The sequence below is a fragment of the Anarrhichthys ocellatus genome, unplaced genomic scaffold (assembly GCF_004355925.1).
Source record: "Anarrhichthys ocellatus isolate YVR2014 unplaced genomic scaffold, GSC_Weel_1.0 scaffold3, whole genome shotgun sequence".
Taxonomy (NCBI): Eukaryota; Metazoa; Chordata; class Actinopteri; order Perciformes; family Anarhichadidae; genus Anarrhichthys; species Anarrhichthys ocellatus.
Genome location: NW_022280033.1, coordinates 1,774,663 through 1,801,024, shown reverse-complemented (window position 1 = coordinate 1,801,024; position 26,362 = coordinate 1,774,663). Strand labels below are relative to the sequence as shown.

At 41.7% G+C, this 26,362-nt stretch overlaps 5 protein-coding genes across 7 annotated transcripts in view; 2 read left to right on the top strand and 3 right to left on the bottom strand.

The window, feature by feature from the left end:
* Positions 1–4,768, top strand: part of LOC116377891 (follistatin-related protein 1-like) — a 6,139-nt gene extending 1,371 nt beyond the window's left edge. The window contains exons 3-10 of the mRNA XM_031839655.1: positions 2,574–2,663; positions 3,051–3,180; positions 3,314–3,343; positions 3,430–3,560; positions 3,663–3,781; positions 4,026–4,138; positions 4,390–4,500; positions 4,656–4,768. Coding sequence (XP_031695515.1) covers positions 2,574–2,663; positions 3,051–3,180; positions 3,314–3,343; positions 3,430–3,560; positions 3,663–3,781; positions 4,026–4,138; positions 4,390–4,500; positions 4,656–4,768 — 837 coding nt within the window. The remainder of the gene's footprint in view (positions 1–2,573; positions 2,664–3,050; positions 3,181–3,313; positions 3,344–3,429; positions 3,561–3,662; positions 3,782–4,025; positions 4,139–4,389; positions 4,501–4,655) is intronic.
* A 462-nt stretch (positions 4,769–5,230) lies between these two features.
* On the bottom strand, positions 5,231–8,919 carry runx2a (RUNX family transcription factor 2a). Its single transcript, XM_031872234.1, has 6 exons — positions 8,871–8,919; positions 6,746–6,936; positions 6,409–6,568; positions 5,922–6,026; positions 5,762–5,827; positions 5,231–5,565 (listed from the first exon to the last, which is right to left on the bottom strand). Exons 1-6 carry the CDS (start codon positions 8,917–8,919, stop codon positions 5,231–5,233), a joined length of 906 nt encoding a protein of 301 aa, XP_031728094.1.
* On the top strand, positions 7,491–15,159 carry supt3h (SPT3 homolog, SAGA and STAGA complex component). Of its 2 annotated transcripts, XM_031872192.1 has the most exons (12): positions 7,491–7,557; positions 8,733–8,833; positions 10,580–10,664; positions 11,317–11,403; positions 11,554–11,650; positions 11,752–11,906; positions 12,018–12,093; positions 12,413–12,525; positions 12,623–12,727; positions 12,817–12,945; positions 13,231–13,320; positions 13,415–15,158. In XM_031872192.1, the coding sequence occupies exons 2-12, from the start codon at positions 8,742–8,744 to the stop codon at positions 13,454–13,456; spliced, it is 1,071 nt and encodes a 356-aa protein (XP_031728052.1). In that variant the 5' UTR covers positions 7,491–7,557; positions 8,733–8,741; the 3' UTR covers positions 13,457–15,158. The 2 variants fall into 2 exon arrangements, with proteins under 2 accessions (XP_031728052.1, XP_031728043.1); XM_031872183.1 differs by lacking the exon at positions 7,491–7,557 and having other exon boundaries at positions 7,566–8,833; positions 13,415–15,159.
* cdc5l (CDC5 cell division cycle 5-like (S. pombe)) lies at positions 13,616–20,644 on the bottom strand. The gene is made up of 19 exons (XM_031872169.1): positions 20,367–20,644; positions 19,294–19,397; positions 18,838–18,999; positions 18,521–18,648; positions 18,116–18,215; positions 17,799–17,925; positions 17,589–17,680; positions 16,795–16,939; positions 16,503–16,694; positions 16,171–16,319; positions 15,901–16,072; positions 15,577–15,741; positions 15,395–15,475; positions 15,018–15,269; positions 14,775–14,882; positions 14,581–14,670; positions 14,365–14,496; positions 14,078–14,158; positions 13,616–13,969 (listed from the first exon to the last, which is right to left on the bottom strand). Exons 1-19 carry the CDS (start codon positions 20,409–20,411, stop codon positions 13,856–13,858), a joined length of 2,439 nt encoding a protein of 812 aa, XP_031728029.1. The 5' UTR covers positions 20,412–20,644; the 3' UTR covers positions 13,616–13,855.
* Positions 20,645–21,275: 631 nt separating this feature from the next.
* Positions 21,276–26,362, bottom strand: part of napba (N-ethylmaleimide-sensitive factor attachment protein, beta a) — an 8,030-nt gene continuing 2,943 nt past the window's right edge. The window contains exons 2-10 of one of the 2 annotated variants that reach the window (XM_031872204.1): positions 26,228–26,307; positions 25,647–25,763; positions 24,635–24,681; positions 24,461–24,538; positions 24,280–24,335; positions 23,543–23,627; positions 22,783–22,887; positions 22,562–22,630; positions 21,276–22,350 (exon numbers count right to left, since the gene is read on the bottom strand). In XM_031872204.1, the coding sequence (XP_031728064.1) occupies positions 22,198–22,350; positions 22,562–22,630; positions 22,783–22,887; positions 23,543–23,627; positions 24,280–24,335; positions 24,461–24,538; positions 24,635–24,681; positions 25,647–25,763; positions 26,228–26,307 (790 nt within the window). In that variant the 3' untranslated portion in view covers positions 21,276–22,197. Of the gene's footprint in view, positions 22,351–22,561; positions 22,631–22,782; positions 22,888–23,542; positions 23,628–24,279; positions 24,336–24,460; positions 24,539–24,634; positions 24,682–25,646; positions 25,764–26,227; positions 26,308–26,362 lie in introns of those variants that run through there. The other variant, XM_031872213.1, reaches the window with a different exon arrangement.

Below are 26,362 nucleotides of genomic sequence, written 5' to 3'. Positions count from 1 at the left end.
TGTGTGTGTGTGTGTGTGTGTGTGTGTGTGTGTGTGTGTGTGTGTGTATGTGTGTGCGTGTTTAGCTCGCACAATTTAACCCTCTAAAGCCTGCTTAGACAACAAAAGAAACATCTGAAAACAGTTTTTGTATTTTGGCCAATTATTTCAGTGATATCCAGTGTTGGATCATATGATTCAGGGGAACATACCCTATATTTATGTTGCAGTGTAAAGTCACCAACATGCATCACATGTCTGAGCATACCATATTTGATGTCCAATGACAAAAACATTTTTTTCCATTTATTAGATATGAAACTTATTTAATGTTTTGTAGAAACATGTCATCGATGCTGCGCTAGGCTTTTAAGGGTGAAGTTGGTATGTGGAGGTGAAATGTGTTTTTGCTCTGAAACTGTTGCTGAAGCCGTTCCTCAGGAATGTGTGTGTGTGTGATTACGGCTGTCAGCAGCTCATCTTTACTGTCAGCCCCTCCAGCTGTAGTCCACACACACTCACTTTGTTTCCTCTGCAGCTGTTTTATCACCTTTGAGTCAGAAAGGCTAAATCATTCATCACATTTGTGAGACTGAGCTCAAACTAGACATGTAAAATGTAAAAAGATGTGGCTAGAGACGGCAAAGTCGGTCTGTGCGTCCACCACTTTGGTCCGGACTGAAATATCTCAAAACTACTGAATGTATTAGCAGAACATTTGTTGTAGACATTCATGATCCAGCACCATCGTGAGATCGACATTTGTTGTTTTGACTGAAATATCTCTACAACTATTGGATGACATCTGGAGCACACATTCATTGTTCCCATCTGGATGAAGTATAAAATCTTTATAGCGCCACCATCAGGTCAAAACTTCAGTTTGTCCAACATGTGTACTTATTTATGACGACATACCTAAAAAATGAATGACACTCTCATCAGCCTCAGTTATACTTTGTGTTTAGTATTAATTGTGTAAACGTTAGCATGCTAATGCGCTAGCTTAAGACGTACAACATAATAAACATTATACGTGCTTGACATTAGCATGTTAGCTTGCCGGTGCTAGCTGTAGACTTGGTCTTATAAACTATATACTGTAAGTGGAATTATTATTATTTTTGAACCGTATTTGCATTTTACTCTTCATAGTGCACAAACTGATTTGACTCTATCTTACACTAAAACAAAATACCATTACTATCGAAAATTCCGAAACTACAAATTTAAGTAAAGTTAAACATTTATGCAAAATAAAAAGGACTAAAACCTAATAAAAAGATGAAAAATCCCTTTATGATCTTATGGTAGAGTTGTGTCATTGCAGCAGCACAGTGAAATAAAAAAATTACAAAAGACACACCTTGTGATCGTATTAGTTGACGTAAAGGATTAACAACCTGTTTGTATTTATATTGACTGACCAAAACAGACAACAAATCTGTCATTTAATAAAGAGAAAGGGTAAAAAATATATATGTATAAAAGGCAACAAGAGAATAGATGGAGAAATAATGAAGGCAAAAAGGAGGCATGAATATATAAAATAATGAGGGTGAAAGATGAATAGAGGGAGGACGAGAGCAGAGGAACGAGAGGACAACAGATTCAAAATGAGGATGAGAAATTGTTTAACAGGATCAGACATGAACTTGTTACTACTCCAACACACCACTCTGCAGTGTGTGTGTGTGTGTGTGTGTGTTTTGCTCCAGTCAGCTGTTTGCTAACAGCAGGTTTGCGGTGCAGCAGATGTCAGCTGGAAGTGGCAGATGTATCTATTGTTAGTGAGTGAGTGTGTGTGTGTGTGTGTGTGTGTGTGTGTGTGTGTGTGTGAGAGAGTGTGTTCTTGTATCATCTTTGTGTGCAGCAATTTGAGTTTTAGGTCCTGAGATAAAGATATCAAAAAAAAGGAATATTTTTGTAAAAGTGACGACTTTTCGTCCAATCTTCTCTTCTTCTGTGGACTGTTTAGATGTAGGATTCAGATTAGAATTACTGTAATTTTCTTGATTTAGTGGTCAGCGTCAGACACGTAGTTGTGATGATTAAAGTAAGGAGGGAATGCGTCATGTAACTGAGGGTCCTCACCTGTGCAGACATGTGTGTGTGCTGACCTGTAAGTTTACAGGAATGTGTGGAGTTTGAACGTAATCATCTGTTTAGGAGAATCTATGAGGTGTGTGTATCGTTTATTGGGCACACCTAGCTAAAGCTAATGCAGCCCTGCTATAAATCCTGCAGGAAGGTTACAATGTTCAGTTTTAGAGAGGTAGTTTTAGGAGACCCAGCTTTAAATAAAAAAATTCAACAATGAGCTGCATCGCTGTGCAGCTGGCTCAATAATGTGTGTGTGTGTGTGTCTGTGAGTTGAGAAAGAGTCATTGTCATTCAAAATGGCGTGGGTCTCAGTGGGAGGTTAAAGGTCACCATCTGGAGTCTGAAACACACTTTTCACTTCTTTTCATTGTTTCCTATATAAACCAGAAATAAATGAAAACGTGATACAGCTTCCTCTGTGTGTGTGTGTGCGTGTGTGTGTGTGTGTGTGTGTGTGTGTGTGTGTGTGCGTGTGTGTGTGTGTGTGTCAGGATCAGTCAGTGTGTGCCAGGACTTTCTGCGGTGCCGGTCGAGAGTGTGTGTCGACCGACAGAGGAGAACCCGTTTGTCGCTGTTTACAGGTAAAAGCTGCTGAATACTAGTGGTGGAGTAAACATATATCAAACACCCCCCCCCCCCCTTAGGAGATGGACTTAGGAGGTGTTGTTGCTCTTGTTTGAATTAGTAAAATAAGACGTACATTGAGCGGTCTCCTTTCAGTGAACAAAAGTTGATGCATTGGATCCTATTTTTTTATTTTTATTTTAATCTAATCTGTAAAGTAAAAAGTAACCACATATATCAAATTATTGTAGTGAAGTAAAAAGTAAAATATTACCCCTGAGATGTAATATGTAGAAAATACAAGTACCTGTTCACCACTCTTCAGCAGATACTATTTCTGCATAGTTGTCTTCCAGAGGTTCAGTTTTGGGAAACTTCTGCTTCTTCCTCCTCTTTCTCTGCAGCAGTGTGACGTGACGGAGAACTGGGTCTGTGGCAGCAACGGCAGATCCTACAGGAACCACTGTGAGCTGCACAGAGACGCCTGCATCACCCAGACCAAGATACATGTGGAGCACAGAGGACACTGTCTGGGTCAGTGCATACACACAAATACATCATACACACACACACACACACACTTTAAATACATCATACACACACCGACAGATAGTTAAAGCAGTGTGTGTGTGAGTTGTGACAATTGTTTGTGTGTTTCTATTTGCAGAGAAACCAACAAAGACAGATGTGAGCCCCAGTAAGTCTGCAGCTTGAAAATGACAGAAGTTTCCCTTTAAGAGAACTCACATTTATTGACGTTAACCGTTTTATTTGTACGTGTAGTGGTGTGCTTCCTGTCAGACCGTGATTGGCTGAGAGAGCGAGTGATCCAGTGGGTTCAGGAGGAGGTTGAATCTGACAACATGGCCTCAAATGTGACCTCAGCCGATACGCTCCTGCAAACCTACTTCAAGGTACACATTTTTGACGACTGGACAACCTGATAAGTTACGAGCTGTAGGACAATAACTGAATGAGGTAATTAAGATCTAATTAAACGTGTTTGTGTGCTACAGACGTACAATAACGGGGATTCAGAGCTCGATTCCAAAGAGTTCCTGAGCTTCCTGAAGCACAATGAGACGGCCCTCAACCTCACGTACTCTAATACGCTGGAGACTAACACGCTGCTGAGGTACACACACACACACACACACACACACACACACACACACACAGAAGAAGATAAAGGTTGGGAGTGTGGTTGTTAAGACGTTACATAGAAAACATAATTTCCCTTTTATACAAATGGAAATAAGTAAATATAATCATTCACCAACAACTTAACAGCAAATTTTGATTTGTATTAAATATGATTTTCTGTAAACAAAACATTTGAATCAATAGTTAAGGTCGCTCACTCTCGGTCTGTGTCTCAGGTCTCTGTGTGTCGATGCTTTGATTGAGCTGTCGGATGAAAACGCAGACTGGAAGCTGAGTTTAACGGAGTTCATCAACTGCCTGACCCCCACCTACCATCCATATGAGAGAAGTAACGAAACACACATGATCGAATAGTTTATTTATTTATTATTTCCAGGAAACAGAAGAAAAAAAAAGACTGAATGTGACAAATAATGTTTTTTTTAGAGACAAGCTTTTTTCAGATAATGTAGAAAATAATAGAAAAACACAAATGTATCAGATTGTTTAAGCAATTCACTAGTTGTGATTTTCTTACCTGCGTGTGTTCTTCTGTGTGTGTGTGCGTGTGTTCTTGTGTGTGTGTGTGTGTGTGTGAAGAGTGTGCTCTGGAGGATAAGGTGTTCGAGGACGGAGCTGAAACGCGGATGGAGTGTAACAAGTGTGTGTGTGCTTGTGGAAACTGGGTCTGCACCGCTCTGACCTGCGATGGTGAGGACACACACGCAAACACATCAACACTCCCAAATATATATATTTATAATAATTAGCCTGCTTGGATAGAATATTTGGGGCTCATGGGCTTTTTCTTTTCCATCAGCTGCTGTGTGTGTTTTATCTTTGTGATGTGATGATCTGTGTTTCAGGAGAGCATCAGGTAGTGGAGGACGTTAAGGAAGGAGCAGAAGAAATGACAGAAGAAGAGTGGAGCAGGAGAGTGGCCGAACTCAACGCTTTACAGGAGGACAGTCGACACTGAACCTGTAACCCATTAATCATTAGTCTCCTTAAGTTGTAATAAAAGTACTTTATAAATACACAAGTTATTTATTTTTGCAAACAGCAGAACGGAGCATTATTCAGGAGGTTGATTCATTGTTAATTGTTTCATTGTAAATGTTGTACTTTATTTTGTGTAGTCAGGTTGAGAAATTATTGTTGCAAATTAACTGTTGCTCTAATAAACACTTTATTTTATAACAAATTAATTATCAAATCCTGAAAGACTTTCATAGAAAGGGGGAAACTGGGAAATATGTTATATTTATTGTTTAAACCAATGTATATTATTAAATAATCATTGAATAATAATCAGAAACAATAAAATAACTATAATAACTAAAATAACTAAAATAAATATTTTCATCAAAATCACGGCAAACAAAAGTTTTTTTCTCATAAAACTCCCAAAATACTATATTTAAAGATGATCATCCAGTAATCAATAAGGCCTCCAGACAGGCTCCTCCCCTCTTATAGACAGACACGCCCCTTCAATGTAATTGGCCAGAGTTGTGACCACGTTGCGCTCCTCCCCCGTGGTTTGGTTCGGTCCGTAGTAGAAGCTGCCCGACTGGAACGGACCACTGTGGCTCAGCGGAGGGGGAGGAGGAGCAGAGGACAGGAAGGAGCTGTACGCTGGGGGCTGGGTGGAGTACGAGAGGGCGGGCAGGTGGTGCATTCTGGGACTTGGAGTGAAGGAGGAAGCCAGAGAGGTCATCTGGCCATGGAACGATGGCTCATTGGTCCACAGAGAGGAGGAAAATGATCTGCAATCTGGAGAGAGGCAACAACAGCAACAGTTTGATCACACAAACAAACAAATAATATCAAGCATGAAAGTCGTAGAACATAGGTCCACGTGGTTTTTCCAGAGCTTTCAGCTGCATCGCATGGTCTTCCTCAGCAGTAATAAACTTCGTGCTGCAGCCGTCTTTCAAGTTTAAGATAATTAGGCTTTTAAACAACAAACCTGATGATGAAGAGCTGCTGCTTGGTAACCGGAAAACTCCTGACTTCACCTCCTTCTGCCTCTGCCCTGAGAGAGAAGCAGAGAAGAGTCAGTGAGAGTGATTCTGAGTGAAAGTGTTGGATTAAAGCCACCATGTTTGTCCTCTCCGGTGTGAACTGACGTCTGGGCAGCCGCTGTCCGTCCACGGTGACCTTTATGGCTCGGTGCACGGTGGCGATCTGAGGCGGCGACGTCAGCACATTGATGGAAAGTGTGAAGCTCTTGCCTGTAAAAAAAACAACAACAATTCACAGCAGGAAAGTAGTAGAGGATTTAGAAGTAATTTAAGTTAATAACAAACCATAAAAATTGATTGCCGTCTGAGACAAACTTTGTATTTTGGGTTATATAAATAAACTTGACTGATTTAGATTGATCACTGATTGAATATGACAAGTTTTCCTGTCTTCTTTCTGTTTATCCTTCTAACTTTAAGATTGTCATCTGAGTTAAAAGGCAAAGCCACCTCTAATTGACTGTCTAAATGCTGTGTAAGGGAGGGTATTTAAATGATAAAAGATTTAAATCACTCCGCTGTTGAAGCGCTTTAAAACGAGGCCTCTGTTGGTCCATGTTTGTGTTTATTACTGTAACTATTGTATCACTACCTCTCCCGCTGCGGCCTATGAAGCGCAGGTCATTAAAGTGGGCGTGGCCTTGCTTCATGGTGGCCGTGGCGTTGCGTAGCTCGGCGCTGCTGTTGTCGTCGTTGCCGGCCATCACTGTGACGACCACGCCGTCGGGTACGTCGTTCCCCAGGGACACCACCTGGAGGATGGAGAAAGGGTTGGGACAGGTCCTTTAGTCTCAGAATATGGTCAACATGAAATAAACTCTGCAGGGGCAAAATATCCACAGGACATGTGATGACCTTTGACATTAGACAGATGGCAGACAGTCAGACGGCAGACAGACAGACAGACAGACAGACAGATGATTCCTCACAGTGAAGGCCCTCGGCAGCGTCTTATTACACCTCCAGTGCTGCGGCAGGCTGCTGCAGAGGAAGTTCGGGCTGTCGGTCTGCACCAGGCCTCTGGGTGGCGCTGTGCTGCGCTGGTGGCGGGACCTCACCTCCTGGTCGTCCAGGTGGTGGCTGGTGGGCGATGGTGTTGGCTGACGCTTCACCGCAGGATCTGAGAGGGAGCAACAGAGAGATCATGTTAAAAATCAGCTCAAATCTTCAAAGACTGGATTGTAGAATTTGTTTAAATATGACCTGAATTGACCTCATTTAAACTGGTCTTTACAAATCATATCAGTATAGCAGAAAATGAATCAAGCATTGATGTTTTATTGAAGCTTTATTGATTCAGCAGTTCTCTGGCTAGTTTGGGAAAATTGATAATCTTTCTTATTGTATTTAGTTTAGTTTAGTTTTAATTGAACCCAATATATTTTGTATATTTGTATATAAGAAGATTGTTTCCTTTGTTCACCACTCATTTTAGCTACTAAATATATTATATACATTTAGTATATATAAATATATACTAAAATATATTTCAGAAAATGTGAAGTAAATGGGATGATTAGTGTTTTTTTAATAACAAGAACGAAACCAGAAACACGAAACTATTTAAATAACCATGTTTTTAGAGTAAGAAGACGTTTTTGACCAGGAAGTGTAGAAAACTACAACTACCTAAAACGCCGCGCGTCCTCATTCGATCTACGTCATAAAATCGCGCCGAAAATAACAAGACATCTAAAAAGCGTCAACAAGAGCAACAACGTTTTCTCCTGGACGACTACAGGTGAACATTTCAAACTATTTGTGGACCTTTTAGTCTTCCTCTCCTCCTCCTCGTGTCTGTTTCTGTTTCTCTCTCCTCTTCATTGTGTTTTATTCACCGCAGTGTTTGAATACGAGGGAGCTGCGCTGTATTATCATTCAGATTCTACTGCCGGAGGGGAAGTTACTGCGGTCAACACCACCTGTCCACCCTGTGTGTGTGTGTGTGTGTGTGTGTGTGTGTGTGTGTGTGTGTGTGTTGCTGTGCCCCAGCTCTCTTCTGCTATCTTGTTGTTTTAGGCTCATGGCTCAGCTTCACTTCTGATGACTCGTTGTGTTTTTAGACTAAATCATGCTCACGTGTTACATTACAGACTATATTTAGACTAGTGACTGTCTTTTGTTGACATTGACACATTATGCTTGTGTTTTGGGAGGAAATATTTTAGTTTTTTTTTTAAATTTCACATCTTAGAGACGTTTAAAGTTCAGCACTGTGATCTTTAATTTCTATACTCAATTATCAGTTTATCAAGATACACCGAGCCAAAGGCAGCAGCGGTGGAGGTGGAAGAAGTATTCAGATCCTTAACTTAAGTAAAAGTACTAATACCACAAAAGTCCTGCATTCAAAACCTTAGTATGTAGAGTATAAGTATTTATTATGCAGTACAATGTTCCCTGTCAGTATTTTACTATAATATATGATGTTTCTAAATTAATACCACAGCTCTATTAATGTGTGTGTTGCATTTTAACCCATATCATATTCTATAAGACCATCACGTGTTTGTAGCGTCTCTGTCCTGTGAGAACCACGTATCTCTAAGAACAGCTTGTTTTAAGCTTTGTGACGATCTTCCAGCTGATCCAAGAGGCTTTTTAAAGTTTGTTTAGCTGGAGAAGGATATTCTCGACATTAAAGGAAACCCTTCCTCCTTCAGTTCATCACAAACATTCTACATCAACACATCTGGAGATACGTGGCTCTCACCAGCAAGAAAAACTGTAATCTGTAAAGTAACTAAAGCTGTCAGACAAATGTAGTGGAGTAGAAGTATCAAGTTGCATGAAATACTCAAGTAAAAGTAACTGCAGCCTGTAAAATGTGACACAGCTCTCTGCTTCCACGGTGAGCTACAATGATCCTTCAGTTAAGTGTGATCTCCTAGTTTAATGCAGATGTGTTTGTTTCAGGCTGTGGTGATGAGCAGTCCCATGGCTGGCTCCGCAGCCTCCAGTTCTAAAGAGCGTCCAGCATCCAGGATCAGTTTCATCCCAGAGCTGCAGAGCATGATGTAAGACGCACACACATACACACACAGGGAGACTCACCCCAGTACAGCATCGGGCTGCTGCTGCTGAACAGACTGTTTGAAGCCATAAAAACCTGTTTAACAAATGACAGAGAAAGTGTTTCAGTTTATTATAATCTGTATATAAAAACTAAAAGACGTCCTTAAACAGTCCACAACACTTCATTTTGATTCATTGTGTTTACACTCAAAGCATCCTTTTTACTTCCTAAAGTATGAGCTTAAATAAGAAAGAGATCTAATGATAGGAACACTTTCAGTGACTGGTGTTGTTAAGGTATTTTAAATCAAATATAAATGGTTCCCAAGCTTGTGAAAGAAATATCACGATACCATCGTCCTGTAATATAGATCAATGCACATTTAAGATATCATCCCTTTTAGTTCACCACATTCAAATCACTAGTTAAGACTCAAAGTATGGACTAATTGATGGAATAAGTAGAGAAGGAACACAATAAAGACGATCAACATGAAATATAGTTGAAATTAATGTCCACATTTTAACTAAACTGTCTTCACAGTGGAGGTGAAACGATTGATCGATGAGTCGATCAGCATTGAGTTAATGAGCTATTCAAAAACATTAACACTATTATCAACTGTTTTATAATCTATTAATCGTTTCTGACATTTTAATATTATCTAGTGTTGGTCAGACAAAATGAACAGGAAAACGTCTTCTGGTGCTTTAGGAAATCGATTTTTGCCATTCTGACATTTTATAGACAAAACTCGTCATCGATTTATCAAAGAATTAATAGAAACAATCTTTCGTTGCAGCCCAACTTAACACAATGTACAGTTACAAAAGAACAAAGTCACAGTAGTTCTCTTCAGAACACTTCATCAAAAGAAAAGAAATATTAGAAATGAATCTTCCGCCTTCATGAGTCGACAATACACACTTATACTTTGAATATTAAGATTACAGATACTTCATACATATTTACAATGTGCACTACTTTCTATCTGTAGAGGGAAACACCACAAGGAATTGATTTACTGTCACACAAGATTTTTCTTTGGGTTCTTCAAAAGAAGCCACATGCGTGATATGTGTGTGTGTGTGTGTGTTTTGGGGTACTCACCTTGTGTCGTGTGTGTGTGAGCTGCAGAGAGCTGGTGTTGGTGGTCAGAGAGGCTGAAACCAAACTAAACCCCAAAACCTAAAACCAATGATCAGCCTGAATCCAACCTGCCCACAACCCCAAACCAAAGCCTCTCTCACCTGTGTGATTGACAGCTGCAAACAGCCAATCACAGCACAGGTGAGGGGGGGGCTGTTTATTGTTTGTACGTACAGAGAGAGTTATGGGGAAGGAAAGAGCTTCAGGATGTGGGTTTAGGTTAGACTGCCATCATGGAAGTGGCTATTCTGGATGCAAATTGAGGTTTGACCAAATTGGTGTGTGTGTGTGTGTGTGTGTGGGGGGGGGGGGCGACGGCGGCAACGGCATGTTGAGGTCAGTGTGTTTTGTCTGAGACAGAAACTGATAGAGAACTAGAGACATGTGTCATTTAGTACCAACAACTTAATGTTTTCTGTTTTTCTTCAAAACTGATTTTTTTTATTTAACAAATTTCACAACCGTTAAATGTCAGCACTGAGCTCGTAGATTGACAAGTTATCTCTTCAGATGCTCCCCAAGAAAGAGCCAAATAGTTTCACTTCAAACGCTTTGAGAATACTGACGCTGATCGATACGTTGTCTCTTTGTGCGGCAGGTTCGCTCTGGGAGACGCTCGCAGGCCGCCGCACGAGACAGCAGCTCTGGTGGAGGACATCGTGCACACGCAGCTCATTACGATGGTAACATAGACACAGTACACAATGGTGGAGCAAGTATCCAGATATTTTAATTAGGTAGAGGAGCAATGATACTACACTGTAAAGATACCACTTTAAATGTGCAGCTACTTTTATTTCTTTATATACTGCCGAGTAGTTTTAGGAGCTTGACCTGTGATAGTTCATCGTACTGTTGAGTAGTATTTTATATTATTAATCTTTTAAACCAGTACACTGGTGGTTAATAGTTTTTGAAAAGCAGATGTTAGTTTCTGAATTGAAGGTCTTTTTTTGAAGACATCACATCTTAAATTTGGCATTTTTTACCATCTGCCCAAACTCAAATTTGGAATCTGTCAATTTCCTTTATGAACAACTGCGGCTACAGTCATGCATTGTTCGTCATAGATCCTTCCACAGTCTCAACAGACTTTAGACTTGATTCCACAGAAATTAAAGATCATGATAAGAATCTAAAAAAGCAAATCTCAATAGACACTTTGAACCGGATCTTTTTGTTTATAGCTGATGAGAGAATACAGAGATCTGACTAATTAATGTCTAAAGCAATTAATGAAGCTCCTTATCCTCTTATTTCTTAACCTTTAAATCACTTGATAATTAATGTAATTTATGCTCCATGATGCAAGTTTAACTCGTGTTTATTTATCAGCTGCATCAGGCCTGTGAGGGGGCGTGTCTTCGTGGGTCGAGGGTCATTTCAGTTGAGGACATCCTGTTCCTGATGAGGAGGGACAAGGTAAACAAGTCGCACTCACAAAACAGACAAAACAAAACTCCAACTTCAGAGCCTCTCCATGATTGAAGGATTGCCTCCGTGTACGTATTGATTCTCCTCACCTTTCTTCTTTCTGTGTTTCACTCTCTCGCTTCGATGTCTGCTGACCAGAGGAAGGTGGCGAGGTTATTGAAATATCTCCAGTTCAGAGATTATAAATCCAAACTACTCAAATCTCTGGAGGATGACGAGATGCAGCAAGAAACGGGTATAAATGCACGCTCGCACATACACGGCAGTTTTTTAATGGCATCGACATGTTTGAGATATGAACTTCTAATTTCATACATACATATTTTTCCTTTGCAGACAGGTCGGCCAGTGCTGCAGGTGCTGCTGCTGGCGGAAACCAGCGGAGGCAGCGATTGGCTCAGGACTTCCTGGTGGGGATGGATCAGACCGGAGAGCTCCTGTCATTGGCTGAGCGGCAGGAAGTAGACCCCATCAAACAGGAGCGGATGGAGGTACGAGGTCATCGGGCATGTTCATGACACACTGGCATGCGGCGCTGATTTGACTGTAGACAACAGCACATTTTAAGATTGATTATTAATTGTGTGTCTCTGTATCTTCAGCGTTTAGAGCGTCAGACTCGAGCTATGGACCAGGGGCAGTACTCTGAGTTCTGTGAGAGTCGACAGCTCAGTTTTGGTGAGATTTTAAGCGACTCTCTAATAAATAGATATAGTTTGTAGAGCTGTCTTTTGTTTTAATGCGTGCACTTTAATGATGCAGCAGGTTTAAATGGTAAAACACAAATGTATTCAGTTTACAATAATATAAAACATAGAAAAGTAACCAATATTCACATTGGTGAAGATGGAATTAGACATATCTTTGCTTGTTAATTGACTTTAAACAGTTAACCCAGTATCAAAATAGTTCTGTCCATTGACTAATTGATAAATTCTTTCAGTATTAAACTCAACTAAATGGTGTTTTGTGTGTGTGTGTGTGAATATGTTTCCAGCAAAGAAGGCGTCGAAGTTTCGAGACTGGCTCGACTGCAGCAGTTTAGAGATAAAACCCAACAGCATCTCCATGGAGATCCTGTCCTACCTGGCCTACGAGACTGTTGCTCAGGTCGCCTGTTGAGTCGTGATGTCACACATATCCAGTTAATGGCTGTATCTACGTTATATGTGTGTGTGGTTGAAAACTTTTCTTTATCCTCTTCCAGATTGTGGATTTGTCTCTGTTGGTAAAGCAAGAAATGACTGCAAAAACAAATCCCATCAGTCATGTGATCTCTGCCAGCTACATCCAGTACAACACTCATACTGAGGTACACACTCACACTTGTAGTCATCTCACATTCAGTTGTTCCTAATCACCAAAACTCGGATACCACAGTTACGTTTTCCATCTTTCCAGGTAAAGAAGGATCCAGACTCACCTGAAGCCACTCCCCCTTCTACTCCAGGCTCCTCCCATGCATCAAAGCCCCTCCCACAGGGTAACGGCAGTCTCGACGGCAGGGCAAGACAGAGAAAACGCAAAAAGGTGTTTGTATTTATTTTTTTTGTATTATTTTCTACATTGTAGATTAATACATCAACTACGAGATAATGTAGTAAACAAAATCCATAATGTACCTACAGTGTTTGTGTATAAACATGTATTTCTGACAGACAAATATTTCAATTTGATAAATAAAATGTTTTCAATGACTAATACATTGAATATCTGAATAATCTTTTGACAGTGTTGACTCGTCGGTCTGTTAGAACCCGACGTATGCAGACATGCCGCTGGTGTCCTGTGGCGTATTAATCCTCTTTGTTTCAGAGCTGTCCGGCTACAGTGGAGCCTCCTAGTGGAGCCATCCAGCCCTGTCACATCAGAGAGGCCATCAGAAGATATAACTACAGACACACAGTACGTACATGCACAACTATCCGTCGTATTTAAGGTTCTTTGTGGTTCAGTATTATTTTCCATTTGACTGACTTGAAGTTTGTTTCTGTCTCAGAGTGCTTATTGCAGGAGTGGGATGGCCTTCCTCACCTGCTGAACATCAAACCTATTATTAAAAGTACCTGCATGAATATTTTTTGTTGTAATAAAGACACTTCATTAAGCCCTTGTTTGCATTTCTGAGAAACAATGATTCACTAAGACTGTTAGAATACACCAGATTAGTATTTTACACAAACAGACACGTGATGCAATATTTTCAGTTTGGAAAAAAAACTTTATTGGTCACTAATACAGAAATACAAGGTACTACTGAGCATGCTCACAACTCAGCTTGTGACGTTATAGCAACACGGAGGCGGGGCTTAGCTCTGGAATTGACGCAAATATTGAACAAAAAAATAAAAAGTGACGACTCGTTTCTAAATGCAGCTGCTTGCTTGATAAACATATCCATAACGAGTATCCAAGTGTGTGCAGTATGAATGTGTGCGTGTTAGTATTTCTGAGCGCTGTTGATCATCGCCTCCCTCTCCATCACGATCTCTCCGTATCGCTGCTGAAGTTCTCGCTCACGCTCCATCTGCCTCTCCACGTCCTCCCGCAGAGCCTAAAACACACAGAATGACGATTAGCCCGTGAAGCTTCTTTACATTGAAGATGGAATCAACAGTGACTTGAATATATGCTTTTACAGTCATTGTGTTGCATGGATTACCTCTTTCCTCCTGGGGATCGCAGTGTCCTCTTGTTTCTTCAGCTGTTTGAAGGTCTCGAGCTCTGTGGACGACTGCTCCACCTGGTGGACACCATGAGTCAACATTAATACATAATTTACAAGAACTACAGACACAGGAGAACGGACTACAAAGTAGTTAGTTTTAATATCTCACTATAGCATCTAAACTGCAACAGATCTCTTCAGATTAAATGTGGGGATTCCCTCCATAAAGAAGAATAAATGAGGATGAACTGACTGATTTTAAGACTTATCACATTCAGTACCTGTTCCCAGAGTTCACCGTGTTGCTTCAGGAGCCCCAGGGCTCTGGACTGAAAGCCTCCCAGCAGGATCTTCAGTTTCTTCTCCAGTTTAGCTGCTCGCCGGGCCTCTGCTGTCATGTGGCCACGGTTCACCTGAGACAGATAAAGAGGCAGCTAAAGAAGTGCACAATTCAGAGTCATTCTGTTAGCTTTTCATGTGTCCGAGTGCTTTCTCACATCTAGTTTTTTCTCCAGGCTTTCAATGCGGTCTTTCTTTGACGCCAGGTTGGCCCTGGTGTATCTGTTCTGAGCGGGTAGATATAAAACCTGCAGAAAGAGAGAGAGAGACCAGATGAATCAACTGGTTTCATGTGATGCTGAAGATATAAAGGCAGTCTATGCTCAGGGCCGGATGACAGAGGGATGCTCACCTGTCCGTAGCATTCCTCCCACACCTGGCTGTAGGCCTCCATGCTGAGATCACCGTGGCCCATTCCTGCCTTCACCACCTCCATTTCTGCTGCCAGTACAGTCTTTGCCTGTTCGTTAACAACGGTACGCATCATCATTAATAAGCACTCCTTATACACAGAATATTGACGTCCATGAATCGAACTAGTACTGAAACAATCGTTTCATTTGTTTGAGTGACTTTGAAACGACGTGTCCGTTACCTGCTCCATGTCCTCCGTGCTGATTGGCTTGTAGGAATGTGATTCCAGGTACGCTATGTGCGAAGCGTTGTTCGACGTGGAGGCGGGGCCTCTGATTTTGCCGCGCTGCAGCTGACTGACTGCGTTGGCCCCCGGGTGGTGCAGGCAGTCGTGGTGCAGCATGGTGATCATTTCCTGTTTGATCAGCTCCTCGGCCAGCTGCAGGTCCAAGAGCTGCTCCATGGAGGACGGACGCAGGACGGACTCGTTTACCTTTCAAGAGACAGCCGAGCGGATGTCACCATCATGCCAGAATAAAAGCACTGTGTTCCATCTTTCTCCGGGATTACTCCAACACAACAGTTATGAAATCCAACCCAGCAGGAAGTGTGTGTTACCTCGGTGGGTCTGGGGAGGCTCCTCTGAACAGCAGTGTGTCGCAGCTTCAGCTCCTTCTCTCTTTCTGCATCCCGTACCGCCTGACACACACACACACACACAGTAAACTTTTAACTACAAGTACACACACACGGGTTTATGTCACTTAGAGGTGGTTTGGTGTTGTGTGTGTGTAGCACACCTTCTTGCGTGCTACTACGTCCGCAGAGTCCTCTATGAATCCCGTCTCCCCTTCCGTTTCTTCCAGGTCCTTCTCCGCGTTTTCAGGAAGAACAATCTCAAAGTCGTTCTTGGGAACAGGAAGTCCCAGCAGGCCCTGCCTCAGCTGCTGCAGGCTCTCCCTTTGCTGTGTGTGTGAGGGAAGAGTGACAGCTGTTAATCCATTTTAGTTATTATAAATCGCTAAAAGCATAGCGCAGCAGCGAGAGCTCCTTTATGTACGGCACCTCAAAACTTGTTTTACAGTTTAAATTCCTTATATTCAGAGTGTGAGTTGTGTAATTACCATGTGTTTAGCGTACGCAGGGTCAGCCAGTTGATCCTCACTGTTGATATTCAGTTTGTCTCTCAGAGGAGTGCGGAGGGGGGTCAAACCTGGGGTCACTGGCCCCCGCGGGGTCATCACTCCTCCAGCCTGAGGGGTCAGGCCCTCCTGGCCCTGCCCTTGTCCAGGGGTTCTGTGGAAAACCACCATGAGTGTTAACATTCACAGTACCGGCTGGTTTGTCGTCTAGTTGCACAGCGCTGTAACAGCACAGAGGCGATGCATCGTTACCTGAATGGTGTCGTGAGAACGGTGTTGGGTGTTTGAATCTGCTGCTTCTGAGGCGTCACTCCGCTGAAGTCGCTGTCGTTCAGCGGCGTGTTGAGGCCTCCCTTCAGAGGCGTGTCGATGTTGGTCAGAGCCATCAGGTTCTGGGCTTCCTGAAAAACACAGACAGTGAATATTAAAACACAGAGAGGGATCTTTTATATCCAAAGATGTGAACTGTGTATGCTGGAAGAGGACTTTAGCTCATGTTGATATTTGTGTGTAAAAAAAGATTAGAGAATAAGACCCCTTGTAGTTATCTGACTCGTAATACTTTCAGTGTGTGTGTGTGTTACCTGCAGTATCCTGTCCTGGACGGTGGGGGTGCGTGGGGTGCGTAGCCCGGCGTTCATGGCGCTGGTGACGCTGTACTCCGACAGGAGGGCGGAGGAGGCAGAGTTGCCGCTCTCGCTCTCCTCTGCAGCCTGACGGGCGACCTCACTGGCCACACCCAATTTGACGACTTCCTCCAGCTCAACATCACTGATCTATAAAGAACGTTAAATTAAAGATGAATAATAACAGCATTAAAGTTGTTGGACCCACCCGACGGGCGACTACTTAAAGTAGTACAGGTGCAGTGGTTACCTGTGGTGTCGGTAACACCAGCTTGGAGCGTTTCTTGGTGAACTCGGCCACGCCGCTGGTCTGCAGGATGGCCGATGGGAGATCGCTCTCCTTCTTCTTCTTGATCTTCGCTTTGTCTTTCTTTCTATCCCTGTCCTCTTGCTCACTGCCCACAAACACAAAACAGTTCATGAGTGAACCATGATCTCATTGAGTCCTTATGGTGTACAATGTGCATCGATCATGTATCCATAACTGTTTGATATTGAACAATGCTAATGTGACTATGGCTGTGACGAATGGTTTAAAGCTTCATTCACGACATTTCATTTCTGCAGATGAATATCAGGCTACACTAGTAGTAGTATTATTCCAGTGGTGGCTGCGTAGGATTGTTTCCAACGTGTCAAAACATTTCGAATAACTCCAAAACTATTCTGCTTAAGATATTTGATGGGGTCTTAGTCTTTCAAAAACATCATTTTAACAAACACTCTTTGCTCTCAGGCTTGTCGCACACAAAGAGACGCGTGGCTGTATTAACAGGCTGGTCTAACAGCACCATGAGTTTCATTTATATACCCACAATAACAAAAACATCTACTTTAATTTAGTGTGATGGCATCATAAAATATGATGACAGACATCCAAAGCTTCATTCAACAATACAAGCTTCGAATGTTACAAAATGACATTCGGTACAGCCGTAAACGTGATGTTTCTTGTGTGTTTATTGTCATTTTGTGTGTGTTGCGATGTTTATCATGAATGTGTGTATAAAATACAGAGTGTAAAGTGTGTGTAGTGTTACTGACTTGCGTAGCTCTCCCTCCAAGTGTTGCTGCCTGAGTCGTTTGAAGTTTGGCTCCAGAGCGTGGTACTGCTCCATGCTGGTGTCATAGAAACCCTGAAAGTGAACAAAATTAAATAATGAATGAATTGTGATGTCAAGCTGAGCCCACCTGCTGTGCTGGTGTGTTGTGGGTTTGGATAGAAATGGAGGAAAAACAAGTGACGGTTGTTACCTGTGCAGGTTTCTTCTGGAAGGGGATCTCAGCATTGTAGTCGACTCCTCTCTTCTTCTTCCTCTTCTTCATAACATCGATGCCGGCGGCTCTCAGCTCTCTGCGCTTCTGCAGAGCGGCCAAACGTCTGCACCAGAAATAGATCAATTATTTATGCAGCTTCGTAGGTTTTCACATCCCTTTAGGTACAGCTAAGACCATCAGGCATGGCATTTTGTTTATTGCAATTTCTGCGAATGTTTTTTGAATAAAGCAATCAAACCCAGCATTGGTAAACACTGTGTGTGTGTGTGCGCGCGTGTGTGTGCGTGTCTGACCTGGCTTCCTCCAGCTGTTTCTCTCTGGCCTTCCTCTTGGCTTTCTTGCCCTGGGTGTTGGCCAGTCGAGCCCTGGCCTCTGACAGCATCTCCAGCTCATCTGCAGACAGTGAGAGAGACAGACACTCAGAATCAATTTATTCTGTTCAGACACATGTGATAAAACTATCACAAGTTGGATTTTATATATTTAAACTGATACAACATTCCAGATGATGACTGTAGCACAATTAGCTGGAATATTAAATTATTCTTAAGCGTAAAATGGAAACTATAACAATCATAACCAGAATTGTAAAAGACAACGATGGAAGCCCATAAATTGATATTCTTATGGACTAAATAGATGCCGTACCCTTTGACGGGAAAAGCTAATTTGTCATTGTTTCAAGCGTGTTAACAAACCTTCGTCCATGTCCACAGGGTCGGGTCTGGCTGGCTTAGTTTCGGGATTAGGGTCGATCTCTCCTGGTTTTAACTTCCTGGGGTCGTCTCCCACTTCTTCCTCATTGTCTCTTTGTGCCGCCTTGTCTCTAAACACACACAAATACACATCATTTGGCAATCAACAGCATTTAATATACTTAATTTAAGTGCTTCAGATGTTGTATTGCAAAGTATCCTACAATCACGGTCAAGAGTCTGCTTTGAACTTTCAATATAATTCTAAATATTAAGCCTATGTAGTGTATGAATGTGTTTAAAATAACATAAAACCGTACAGCAGGTATTCATAGTGCTCCAGGCACTGGGCAGCGGTGCGTCCTATGATGGGAGCAATGGTCCTCCACTGAGTGGGCATCAGCTTGGCCAAATGGAGCAGCTTCTCCTCCTCTTCTCTGGACCATTCGGTTTTCTTGATGCTGGGGTCCAACCACTCGTACCTGCAGACAGACACAGAAACAGTTATTTAAACAGGAAATCAAACTGGGATCAAAGACCTCTTTTGCATGGGAGACTTAAGTTGAGCAGAGGACATAAGTACAGAGAGAGGACGCACAAAACAAATAGCGAGCTACAACAACAACACCACAAACATTCACAGACATCTAAAAATGTATAAAATTGACAGTTTAAAGTCATCCAATTGGAGTTTTTACAATCATTTCATTCCATTATTATGGTGTAGTTGCTAATAAACAAGTCCTGCCATCACATGTCTTTGTATCAAGACTCACCATCTGGCTTTACACTGTTTGGCAGACTTGCGATGCAGCAGGGAGGCGATTCGAGACCACTGGTTTTTCCCATATTTCATCACCGCTGCCTTGAGGATCTCATCCTGGATAAATAAGATTATTAAAGCGACCGGCACGAATTATTAAGTGTTATCTTGACATGTTTTTGATGCAATCAATCACAAATGATCAACAACAGATGACTATGACAGAGGGTTAAGGGGCTGAATCCTCACGCGTCTCCCTTAATAATATAAGACTATTGATTTTACAACAGAAGAGTCTCATTGAGATTAAAAATCTGATTTTCAAGAGCATCCTAGCTAAAACAGACAGCGTCACAATTTTCAATGTTGCAGACACAGAAAGAAAATACATAACAATTTAAAATGAAAGCAAAGAAAGAGCAAATTACAGAATCGTAAAATATCAAAAACATTTTGCAACCTTCACAAGTCATCAACATAGGAGACAAACTAATCAAAAACATCTGGAGCCAGATGAGCCTTCCCTCGACTCAATATAACATTCCTAAAATGCATCCAGAGAGACCAGCTCCTGGAGGATTTAGGTCGTTTTGCAACTGATTCCACAGCTGAGGGAGCAGCTTACTAAAAGTTATTTAGTACAATCATCCCTTTATATTTTATAGTTTGCTTTGCTCATAATCTTTGTCTTTTTTTTTTCTTCTAAACTTCAGAGTAATAAAGTACTTCATCCATCTTTTAATCAATGAGACATTCCCATAGCTGACAGACATCCTCACTGGTTCCTCACTTGACTTTTAATTAGCTGACTTTCTAACATTGACAAAGTCTTGGAAGCTGCCGTCATGTTTGCTAATACAGTTGCCATCTTTTCTGACTAAATGCATTAGTTAAATCAACCACTTTCAAGCTATAACGTTGAATAAACTCTTTCTAGATCGCTGGCATAAACACAGATAAACCAAAACATTCTAGGCGGGCTAAATCCCGTTAAGTGAAGAGCTAGCTTTGTGCTAGCTTCATGCTAGGTCCGACTCATATCAGAGGTTAGCTTCATGCTAACGCTGCTAGCGTGTAAACACGTACCTCCGTGTTGCGCCAGACGCCTCCTTTAATCATAATTCGCGGCATCTTGGCGGCTCGTTGCTTCCTCCTCCTTCAGTAAAACGGTTGGTACAGATTATGTACCAGTTATGGAGAAAAGTGGCGTTCACGATTTACACTTAAACTAAAGCCAATGCGAGTGAGCAACGAACGTGTACCACACCGGAAGCTTGTGTCGCAGAATTATGCTTCCTCTTCAGAGTTTGGTGGCGGTTGGTGAACTAGCTCAGATGCGCATTAGCGCCACCTATTGGACTGGAGGTGTTGAGCAGAATCAGAATCAGAATCAGAAACGGTTTATTGCCAAGTATATTAAATTAATAAAATAAAATAAAATAAAAGTCATTAGTCCACTGTATTCATAACCCTTAGTAGGGCGCCTCCATTATTGTTATTCAACCTCATTTGTTTAAAGCAATAGCATCTCCTTGTAGTTGTGAGATTTACCTGCACTTGGCAATAAAAATGCGTAGACCTTTAAAAACACCAGTTTAAACAAAAAGGCCTTGGAACGCTGAGCCAGCAGGATTTGATTTCAAGACTCCATGTACACTCCATACCGAAGCAATCACATTTTTTACGACCATTATTTTACAGCTCAGAGTTGCTTTTGGCCTCTTTGCTGAGTTTCTTTGCAGAGATAAAGTAAAGTAGTCCCAAACTCCTCATCTAAACAACCCAAAACCCCTTTAAATGGTGTAGAATAAGTCATTTTAAGGGACAAAACTAGCTCTAAATATTTTTTTAAACTAAAAATCAAGCATTGATTTTGTCTCAACTAATGTTGTATTTTGGGAACAGTCATTGCTGCAGCGTGACATCATGGCAGTGATGTCATGATGTGACTTTGGCTTAAACGCCTTGAAATACCCCCCAAAAAACAGTCAGATATCTGGAGCGATGATGTTTTTATTTCAACACGGTTTCTGCGGTACATAATTACTGATTTCACACAAATGATACCAGGCTACATGTATGTTCTTCACACGTTAGCACAACACGGGGAACGCTTACATCAACATGACAACAGACATGCACAAACGAGGCAGTGACGGGGGGTGGCTAACTGCACTGACCAATCGCTGGCCAGAACACAAAGAACCAACCAATCACAATGAGTGATATATCACTGACCATGAGGGGGGGGATGTAGGGGTGAGGAGAGGAGGAGGGGAGACGAAGGAGGAGGAACAGAAGAGTAGAGGAAGTGAAGGAGGATAAAAGACGCGAGGAGAGGAGCTAATACCTAAAATATTAAGACAAATCGTAACACTGAGTACCATAATAAACATAAATAATCTTTTTTTAGTATCGACAATAAATATAATTATTAGTAATCTCATAAATAAGATTGTTATCCCTTTTTTAAATAACATATATCCTTAAATCTAATATGAGCAGCACTCTTTCCCATCAAATAGTGTATCATTTAGTTTACGCACTCACACACACACTCTCACTCACACACTCTCACACACACACACACACTTATTTATTTCTCTTTAAGTACAATTGGGTCCAGTGTTACAGGAACAATACTGAAGGACCAGGGACACGGGATTATCTAAAGGTGGTGTGTAAAGGTGAAGCTTAGCTAGGTGGGGGTCACATGCAGATATGTACAACTGTAAACTCCCTCAGTCCCACCCTCCCTCCCCCCTTTCATCTGTCTGTCTCTCTTTTTTTACCTTTCTTACACCAGAACACATCTTAACACTTCTCCCTTCCTTTCATTTAATTATAACTCCTCTCCCCTGATCTTCCTTGTCTCCCCCCCCGCCCCACCCTTTTTCTCCCCCATCTCTAAACTCATCTATTTCAGGTCCCCAGCGTCTCCCTGGATGGTCTTCTTGATGCGGAGCAGCATGGTGGTCAACCACTGGTCCAGACGAGACACAGAGTCGAAGTCCTTGACGGCCTCCGTGAACGCCTCGCTGTTCTGCTCCTCGTGGGCGTCGAGCAGTTTCTGTGGCGACACACAACGCCAGATTTTACAAAAAGTGCTCGGCGGTAATTCAATATGATGATTCATCGTCTTTCAATGGAATCGCATCGTGACGACATCACAAATAGACATCTTGTGATACGCATTTAAGTAATTTAAATGATAAGAACAATCACAAAATAACTTAAATCTCTCAGAAAATCATTTGTAGTTTACGGTTTTTGAGATTTACCTTTAAGAGTTTGAGCTCTCTAGAGTCTGAGAAGGCTGGAAACATCTCCTCATACTTCTCTATGGCCAACTGCAACACACACACAAATAAATGTATTTTTGTTAGCTCACTTAGCATCAGCATATTAGCAAGCGTGTAATGTTTATGTCAGGTGTGAACAGGGCAACTGTGTCTCTCTGTGTGTGTGTGTGTGTCTCTAGTGTGGGCTCAGGTGTGTGTACCTTGGCGTTCAGCTCGTCCACTATGAAGTGACACAGTGACGCCTTGAAGAAATACTCTTTGGCGTTGTACTTCAACAGAGGATTGTCCATGGTGCTCATGGCAACCTGAAACACACAAATGCAGAAACTGTTTCAGTTTTTCTAATGTGTTGTTATATTTATGATTTATGGTGACTGTGCTTTAAGCTGCTGTATTACAGTTTGAACGCAATTAGCAACTTTGCTAAGAAAACATTATATATATATATATATAATGTTATGTTAATAATGTGAATATGTTGCTTCATGATGTAGAAACCTTAAAGCTACGACAAGGATCTTTTATTTGTGTTGATTTTGGCGCCCCCTGTGGACGATGTGTTTAAGAACACCAGAGTCTCTAAACTGATCTAATTTCACCACAACAGGGTCTGACAGTCTGCCCAGCTCAGTCCTGGTTCTCCCATCCCTCCAGTAGGCCCAGCAATACGGCCCGGGCCTCCAGCAGTGTGGTGTCGCGAGGAGCGCAGGTCTCTGCTGGAGGATCTGGGTCTGTCCACGGTGGACCAGGTCTCTGCTGGAGGATCTGGGTCTGTCCACGGTGGACCAGGTCTCTGCTGGAGGCTCCTCTGGAGACTTTAAATTGTTGTTTGTTTTTACCGTCATCGTTTTTCGTGTGGACACCAGGAGGAACGGCGCCCGCTGTGCGTAAGCTAAAGAAGACCCAAACGTGTGTGGAAATCATTTCATAATGACTCCATAAACCGTACTCAGCTGTTACCTGCTCATAGATTTCGATAGCTTTCGGGTACTGCTCCAGCTGAGCGCTGTAGTGTCCCACCTTCAGGAGGCATTTGTTGGCAGAGCTGAAACACGCAAACAAAGACACCCACGAGTTAACAGCTAACATGCGTGTCACTATTCTTTCCACCACTGTGTTCACACCCTGAGAGTATAAAAGAGTGATTTAGTAGAAGAGTCTCATTTAGATGATGGATGATGTGTTACCAATCTGTAAAGGTCATCAGGCTCTGCTGTAATAAATCTACGGCAGTGTGAGTCAGCTTCATTCACCGACCGACTCATCTTATTGTTACAGGGCTGCTCCTGATAATGTGACTCACTTCATTAGTGTCAACAACATCTAGTGAACTCTCACTGTCAAATTTAGCGTCACAGTGAAAAGATATACAACTAATATTTTTTTAATTATCCATCAATTTGCAAATTATTTTCCCAATTATTTAAATGATTTAGAAAACTTCAGGAAATAGTGAAAGTTGAACAAATGTACATCTTCTAATATTTCATTTTCGTCTGACCAACAGTCCAGAACCCAAAGAGATCCACATTAACGTAATGTACATAAAGGAAGAGCAGAAAATTCACATCAACAGTTAAAATGTTTTACGGACTTTTTTAGACGATAACGATTATTAGCTTATCAAAAAAACCTGCAGAGTGATATTCTGTTGACGGACCGATTGATTAATCGACTAATCGTTTCAGCACGTATACCTGTTAGATTCTTCTCCCTTGTAGTAGTCTGCAGCCTGCTCATAGTGAGCAATGGCCTGAAAACAGAACGAAAAACACAAGTCAGCACAGAAGATGCATATTTATATTCAACAAAAACATGAATGAAAAACCTAAAAGACGGAGAAAAGTGAAAGAAATGACCCCCCCAACCCTCACATACCTTCTCAATATCAACCAGCTCAGCCTCGTAAATCTCTGCTATAGTGATGTGATGTTTGGCTGCGATGGTAAACCGACCCTGTAACACACACACACACACACACACACACACAATCATCATCTAAAGATCAGAGTGGTTGTGAGGGAGCCGTTCTACGGTTGAGGCAGAGCTTACCATGTCGGTGTAGATGTCGATGGCCTGATTTAGACAGTTGATGGCCTCTACAAGGAGACGGATAGGAGAGAAAGGAAAGGACGTTATAAATACAAAGACACTGAAAAGAGTCTTAGTCAAATTAAAGCCCCTTCAGCTTCCTCCCCATGTGGCTGCTATCCTGCTAACCCAGAGTGTTTCATTAAGCTCATCACATGGAGGCTGTGGCAGAATAACTCAGATATCAACCCAGTGACCCAGTTTAATCCTCCATGAACACGACCTCAGGGTCCCGGCTCCGACTGTGATACAGAGGCTTCCCCCTTATCATCAGCTGGAACGAGCTCAGTGTCGACATACTCTCTTTAAAGTAAAAGTCCTGCATTCAAGTATTTTTAAAGGTAAAGTACAGAAGTATAAGCATCAAAATGTACTTAAAATACCAAAAGTAAAAGTAGTCGTTATGCAGAATGGACCATTTCTGAACAATACACATTATACTATTGGTATACAATTATTGATGCATTAATGTGATCAACATCTTAACCTATAATAATACATTGTAATGTATTTGTTATATTTATTATTATCAATCTAAATCTGAAAAAGTAAGTAAAGTTATCAAATAAATGCAGTGGAATAAAAACTACAATATCTGCCTTTGAATTGTAATAGAGTAGAAGTAAAGAATAAGAGAAAAGAAAAATACTCAAGTAAAGTACAAGTACCACAAAGTTGTACTCATGTACAGTACTTGAATAAATGTACTTGCTAGTTTCACATTAAATATGGTATATTTAATATAAATGAGATGTTTAAATACTGTGATCTGGGTCGTCACTGCTCGGTAACATCCAGGAAGTAACACATTAAATCAGTCGGACACATATTTGTGTCCAGAGTACAACAGACAGAGACTCCTCTTGATCAGGGAAACAATGCTCATCTCTTTGGAGGAGCAATATGACAATATCATCAAACAATAAACACAGCAAACATAAAGAATGTGTGTGCATAAGACAGCTGCGCTCACCTTGCGGGTCGGCCTTCTTGTAAGCGTTGCCTGCGTCGACGAAGCTGGTGGCTGAGTCCAGTTTGTTCTGCAGCTGCATGTGGAGCCCGGCAGCCTGACAGAATGCATTCCCCGCAGCTAGACACACACACACACACACACACACACACACACACACACACACACACACACACACACACAGTTACTCTCACTGAACTACGTGACTCTGTTCACAGGCAGCAGAACCATCAACACACACATCAGCTAAATTCTGCACAGCAGAGCTATTATTGGCACATCTGCCCCAATCTGTCCTGGATTTTCATATTTAAATCCACCGTTTGTGTATGTTTGAAGCTCACATTGCTGTACGTGATAATATAACTCTCTCTGTAGGCTGTTGAATCATTCACATCCTGTTAAACTGTGCATGAAAAATAACCAACATTCAAATAAATGTGTGTGTGGGAGTTTGTTTATTTGTGTACAGATTTATGTGTTTTTTCTGTTTAGTGTGCAGTATGTGTATATACACTGTATATATACTGTATATATATATATATATATATGTGTGTGTGTGTGTGTGTGTGTGTGTCACCTACCACTCCAGTTCTTTGCCATCTTAAACATGTTGGCTGCTCTGGCGTATATTTCACAGGCATCCTCCACCTTATGGTTTCCCCTAAAAACACACACACACACACACACACACACACACACACACACACACACACACA

What these genes read in the sequence shown, in the direction of transcription:
- supt3h (XM_031872183.1), top strand. Translation starts at nt 8,712, where the DNA reads ATGCAGATGTGTTTGTTTCAGGCTGTGGTGATGAGCAGTCCCATGGCT. An exon ending in ACACGCAGCTCATTACGATG is followed by an intron (nt 10,665 to 11,316) that starts GTAACATAGACA and finishes TTTATTTATCAG; the next exon opens with CTGCATCAGGCCTGTGAGGG. An exon ending in TCCTGATGAGGAGGGACAAG is followed by an intron (nt 11,404 to 11,553) that starts GTAAACAAGTCG and finishes TCTGCTGACCAG; the next exon opens with AGGAAGGTGGCGAGGTTATT.
- cdc5l (XM_031872169.1), bottom strand. Translation starts at nt 20,411, where the DNA reads ATGCCGCGAATTATGATTAAAGGAGGCGTCTGGCGCAACACGGAG. An exon ending in TTGGAGGGAGAGCTACGCAA is followed by an intron (nt 16,940 to 17,588) that starts GTCAGTAACACT and finishes GTTTGTGGGCAG; the next exon opens with TGAGCAAGAGGACAGGGATA. An exon ending in GTTCTCACGACACCATTCAG is followed by an intron (nt 16,073 to 16,170) that starts GTAACGATGCAT and finishes GGTTTTCCACAG; the next exon opens with AACCCCTGGACAAGGGCAGG.
- runx2a (XM_031872234.1), bottom strand. Translation starts at nt 8,919, where the DNA reads ATGGCTTCAAACAGTCTGTTCAGCAGCAGCAGCCCGATGCTGTACTGG. An exon ending in CATAGGCCGCAGCGGGAGAG is followed by an intron (nt 6,027 to 6,408) that starts GTAGTGATACAA and finishes TTTTTTTTACAG; the next exon opens with GCAAGAGCTTCACACTTTCC. An exon ending in CGGACAGCGGCTGCCCAGAC is followed by an intron (nt 5,828 to 5,921) that starts GTCAGTTCACAC and finishes CTTCTCTCTCAG; the next exon opens with GGCAGAGGCAGAAGGAGGTG.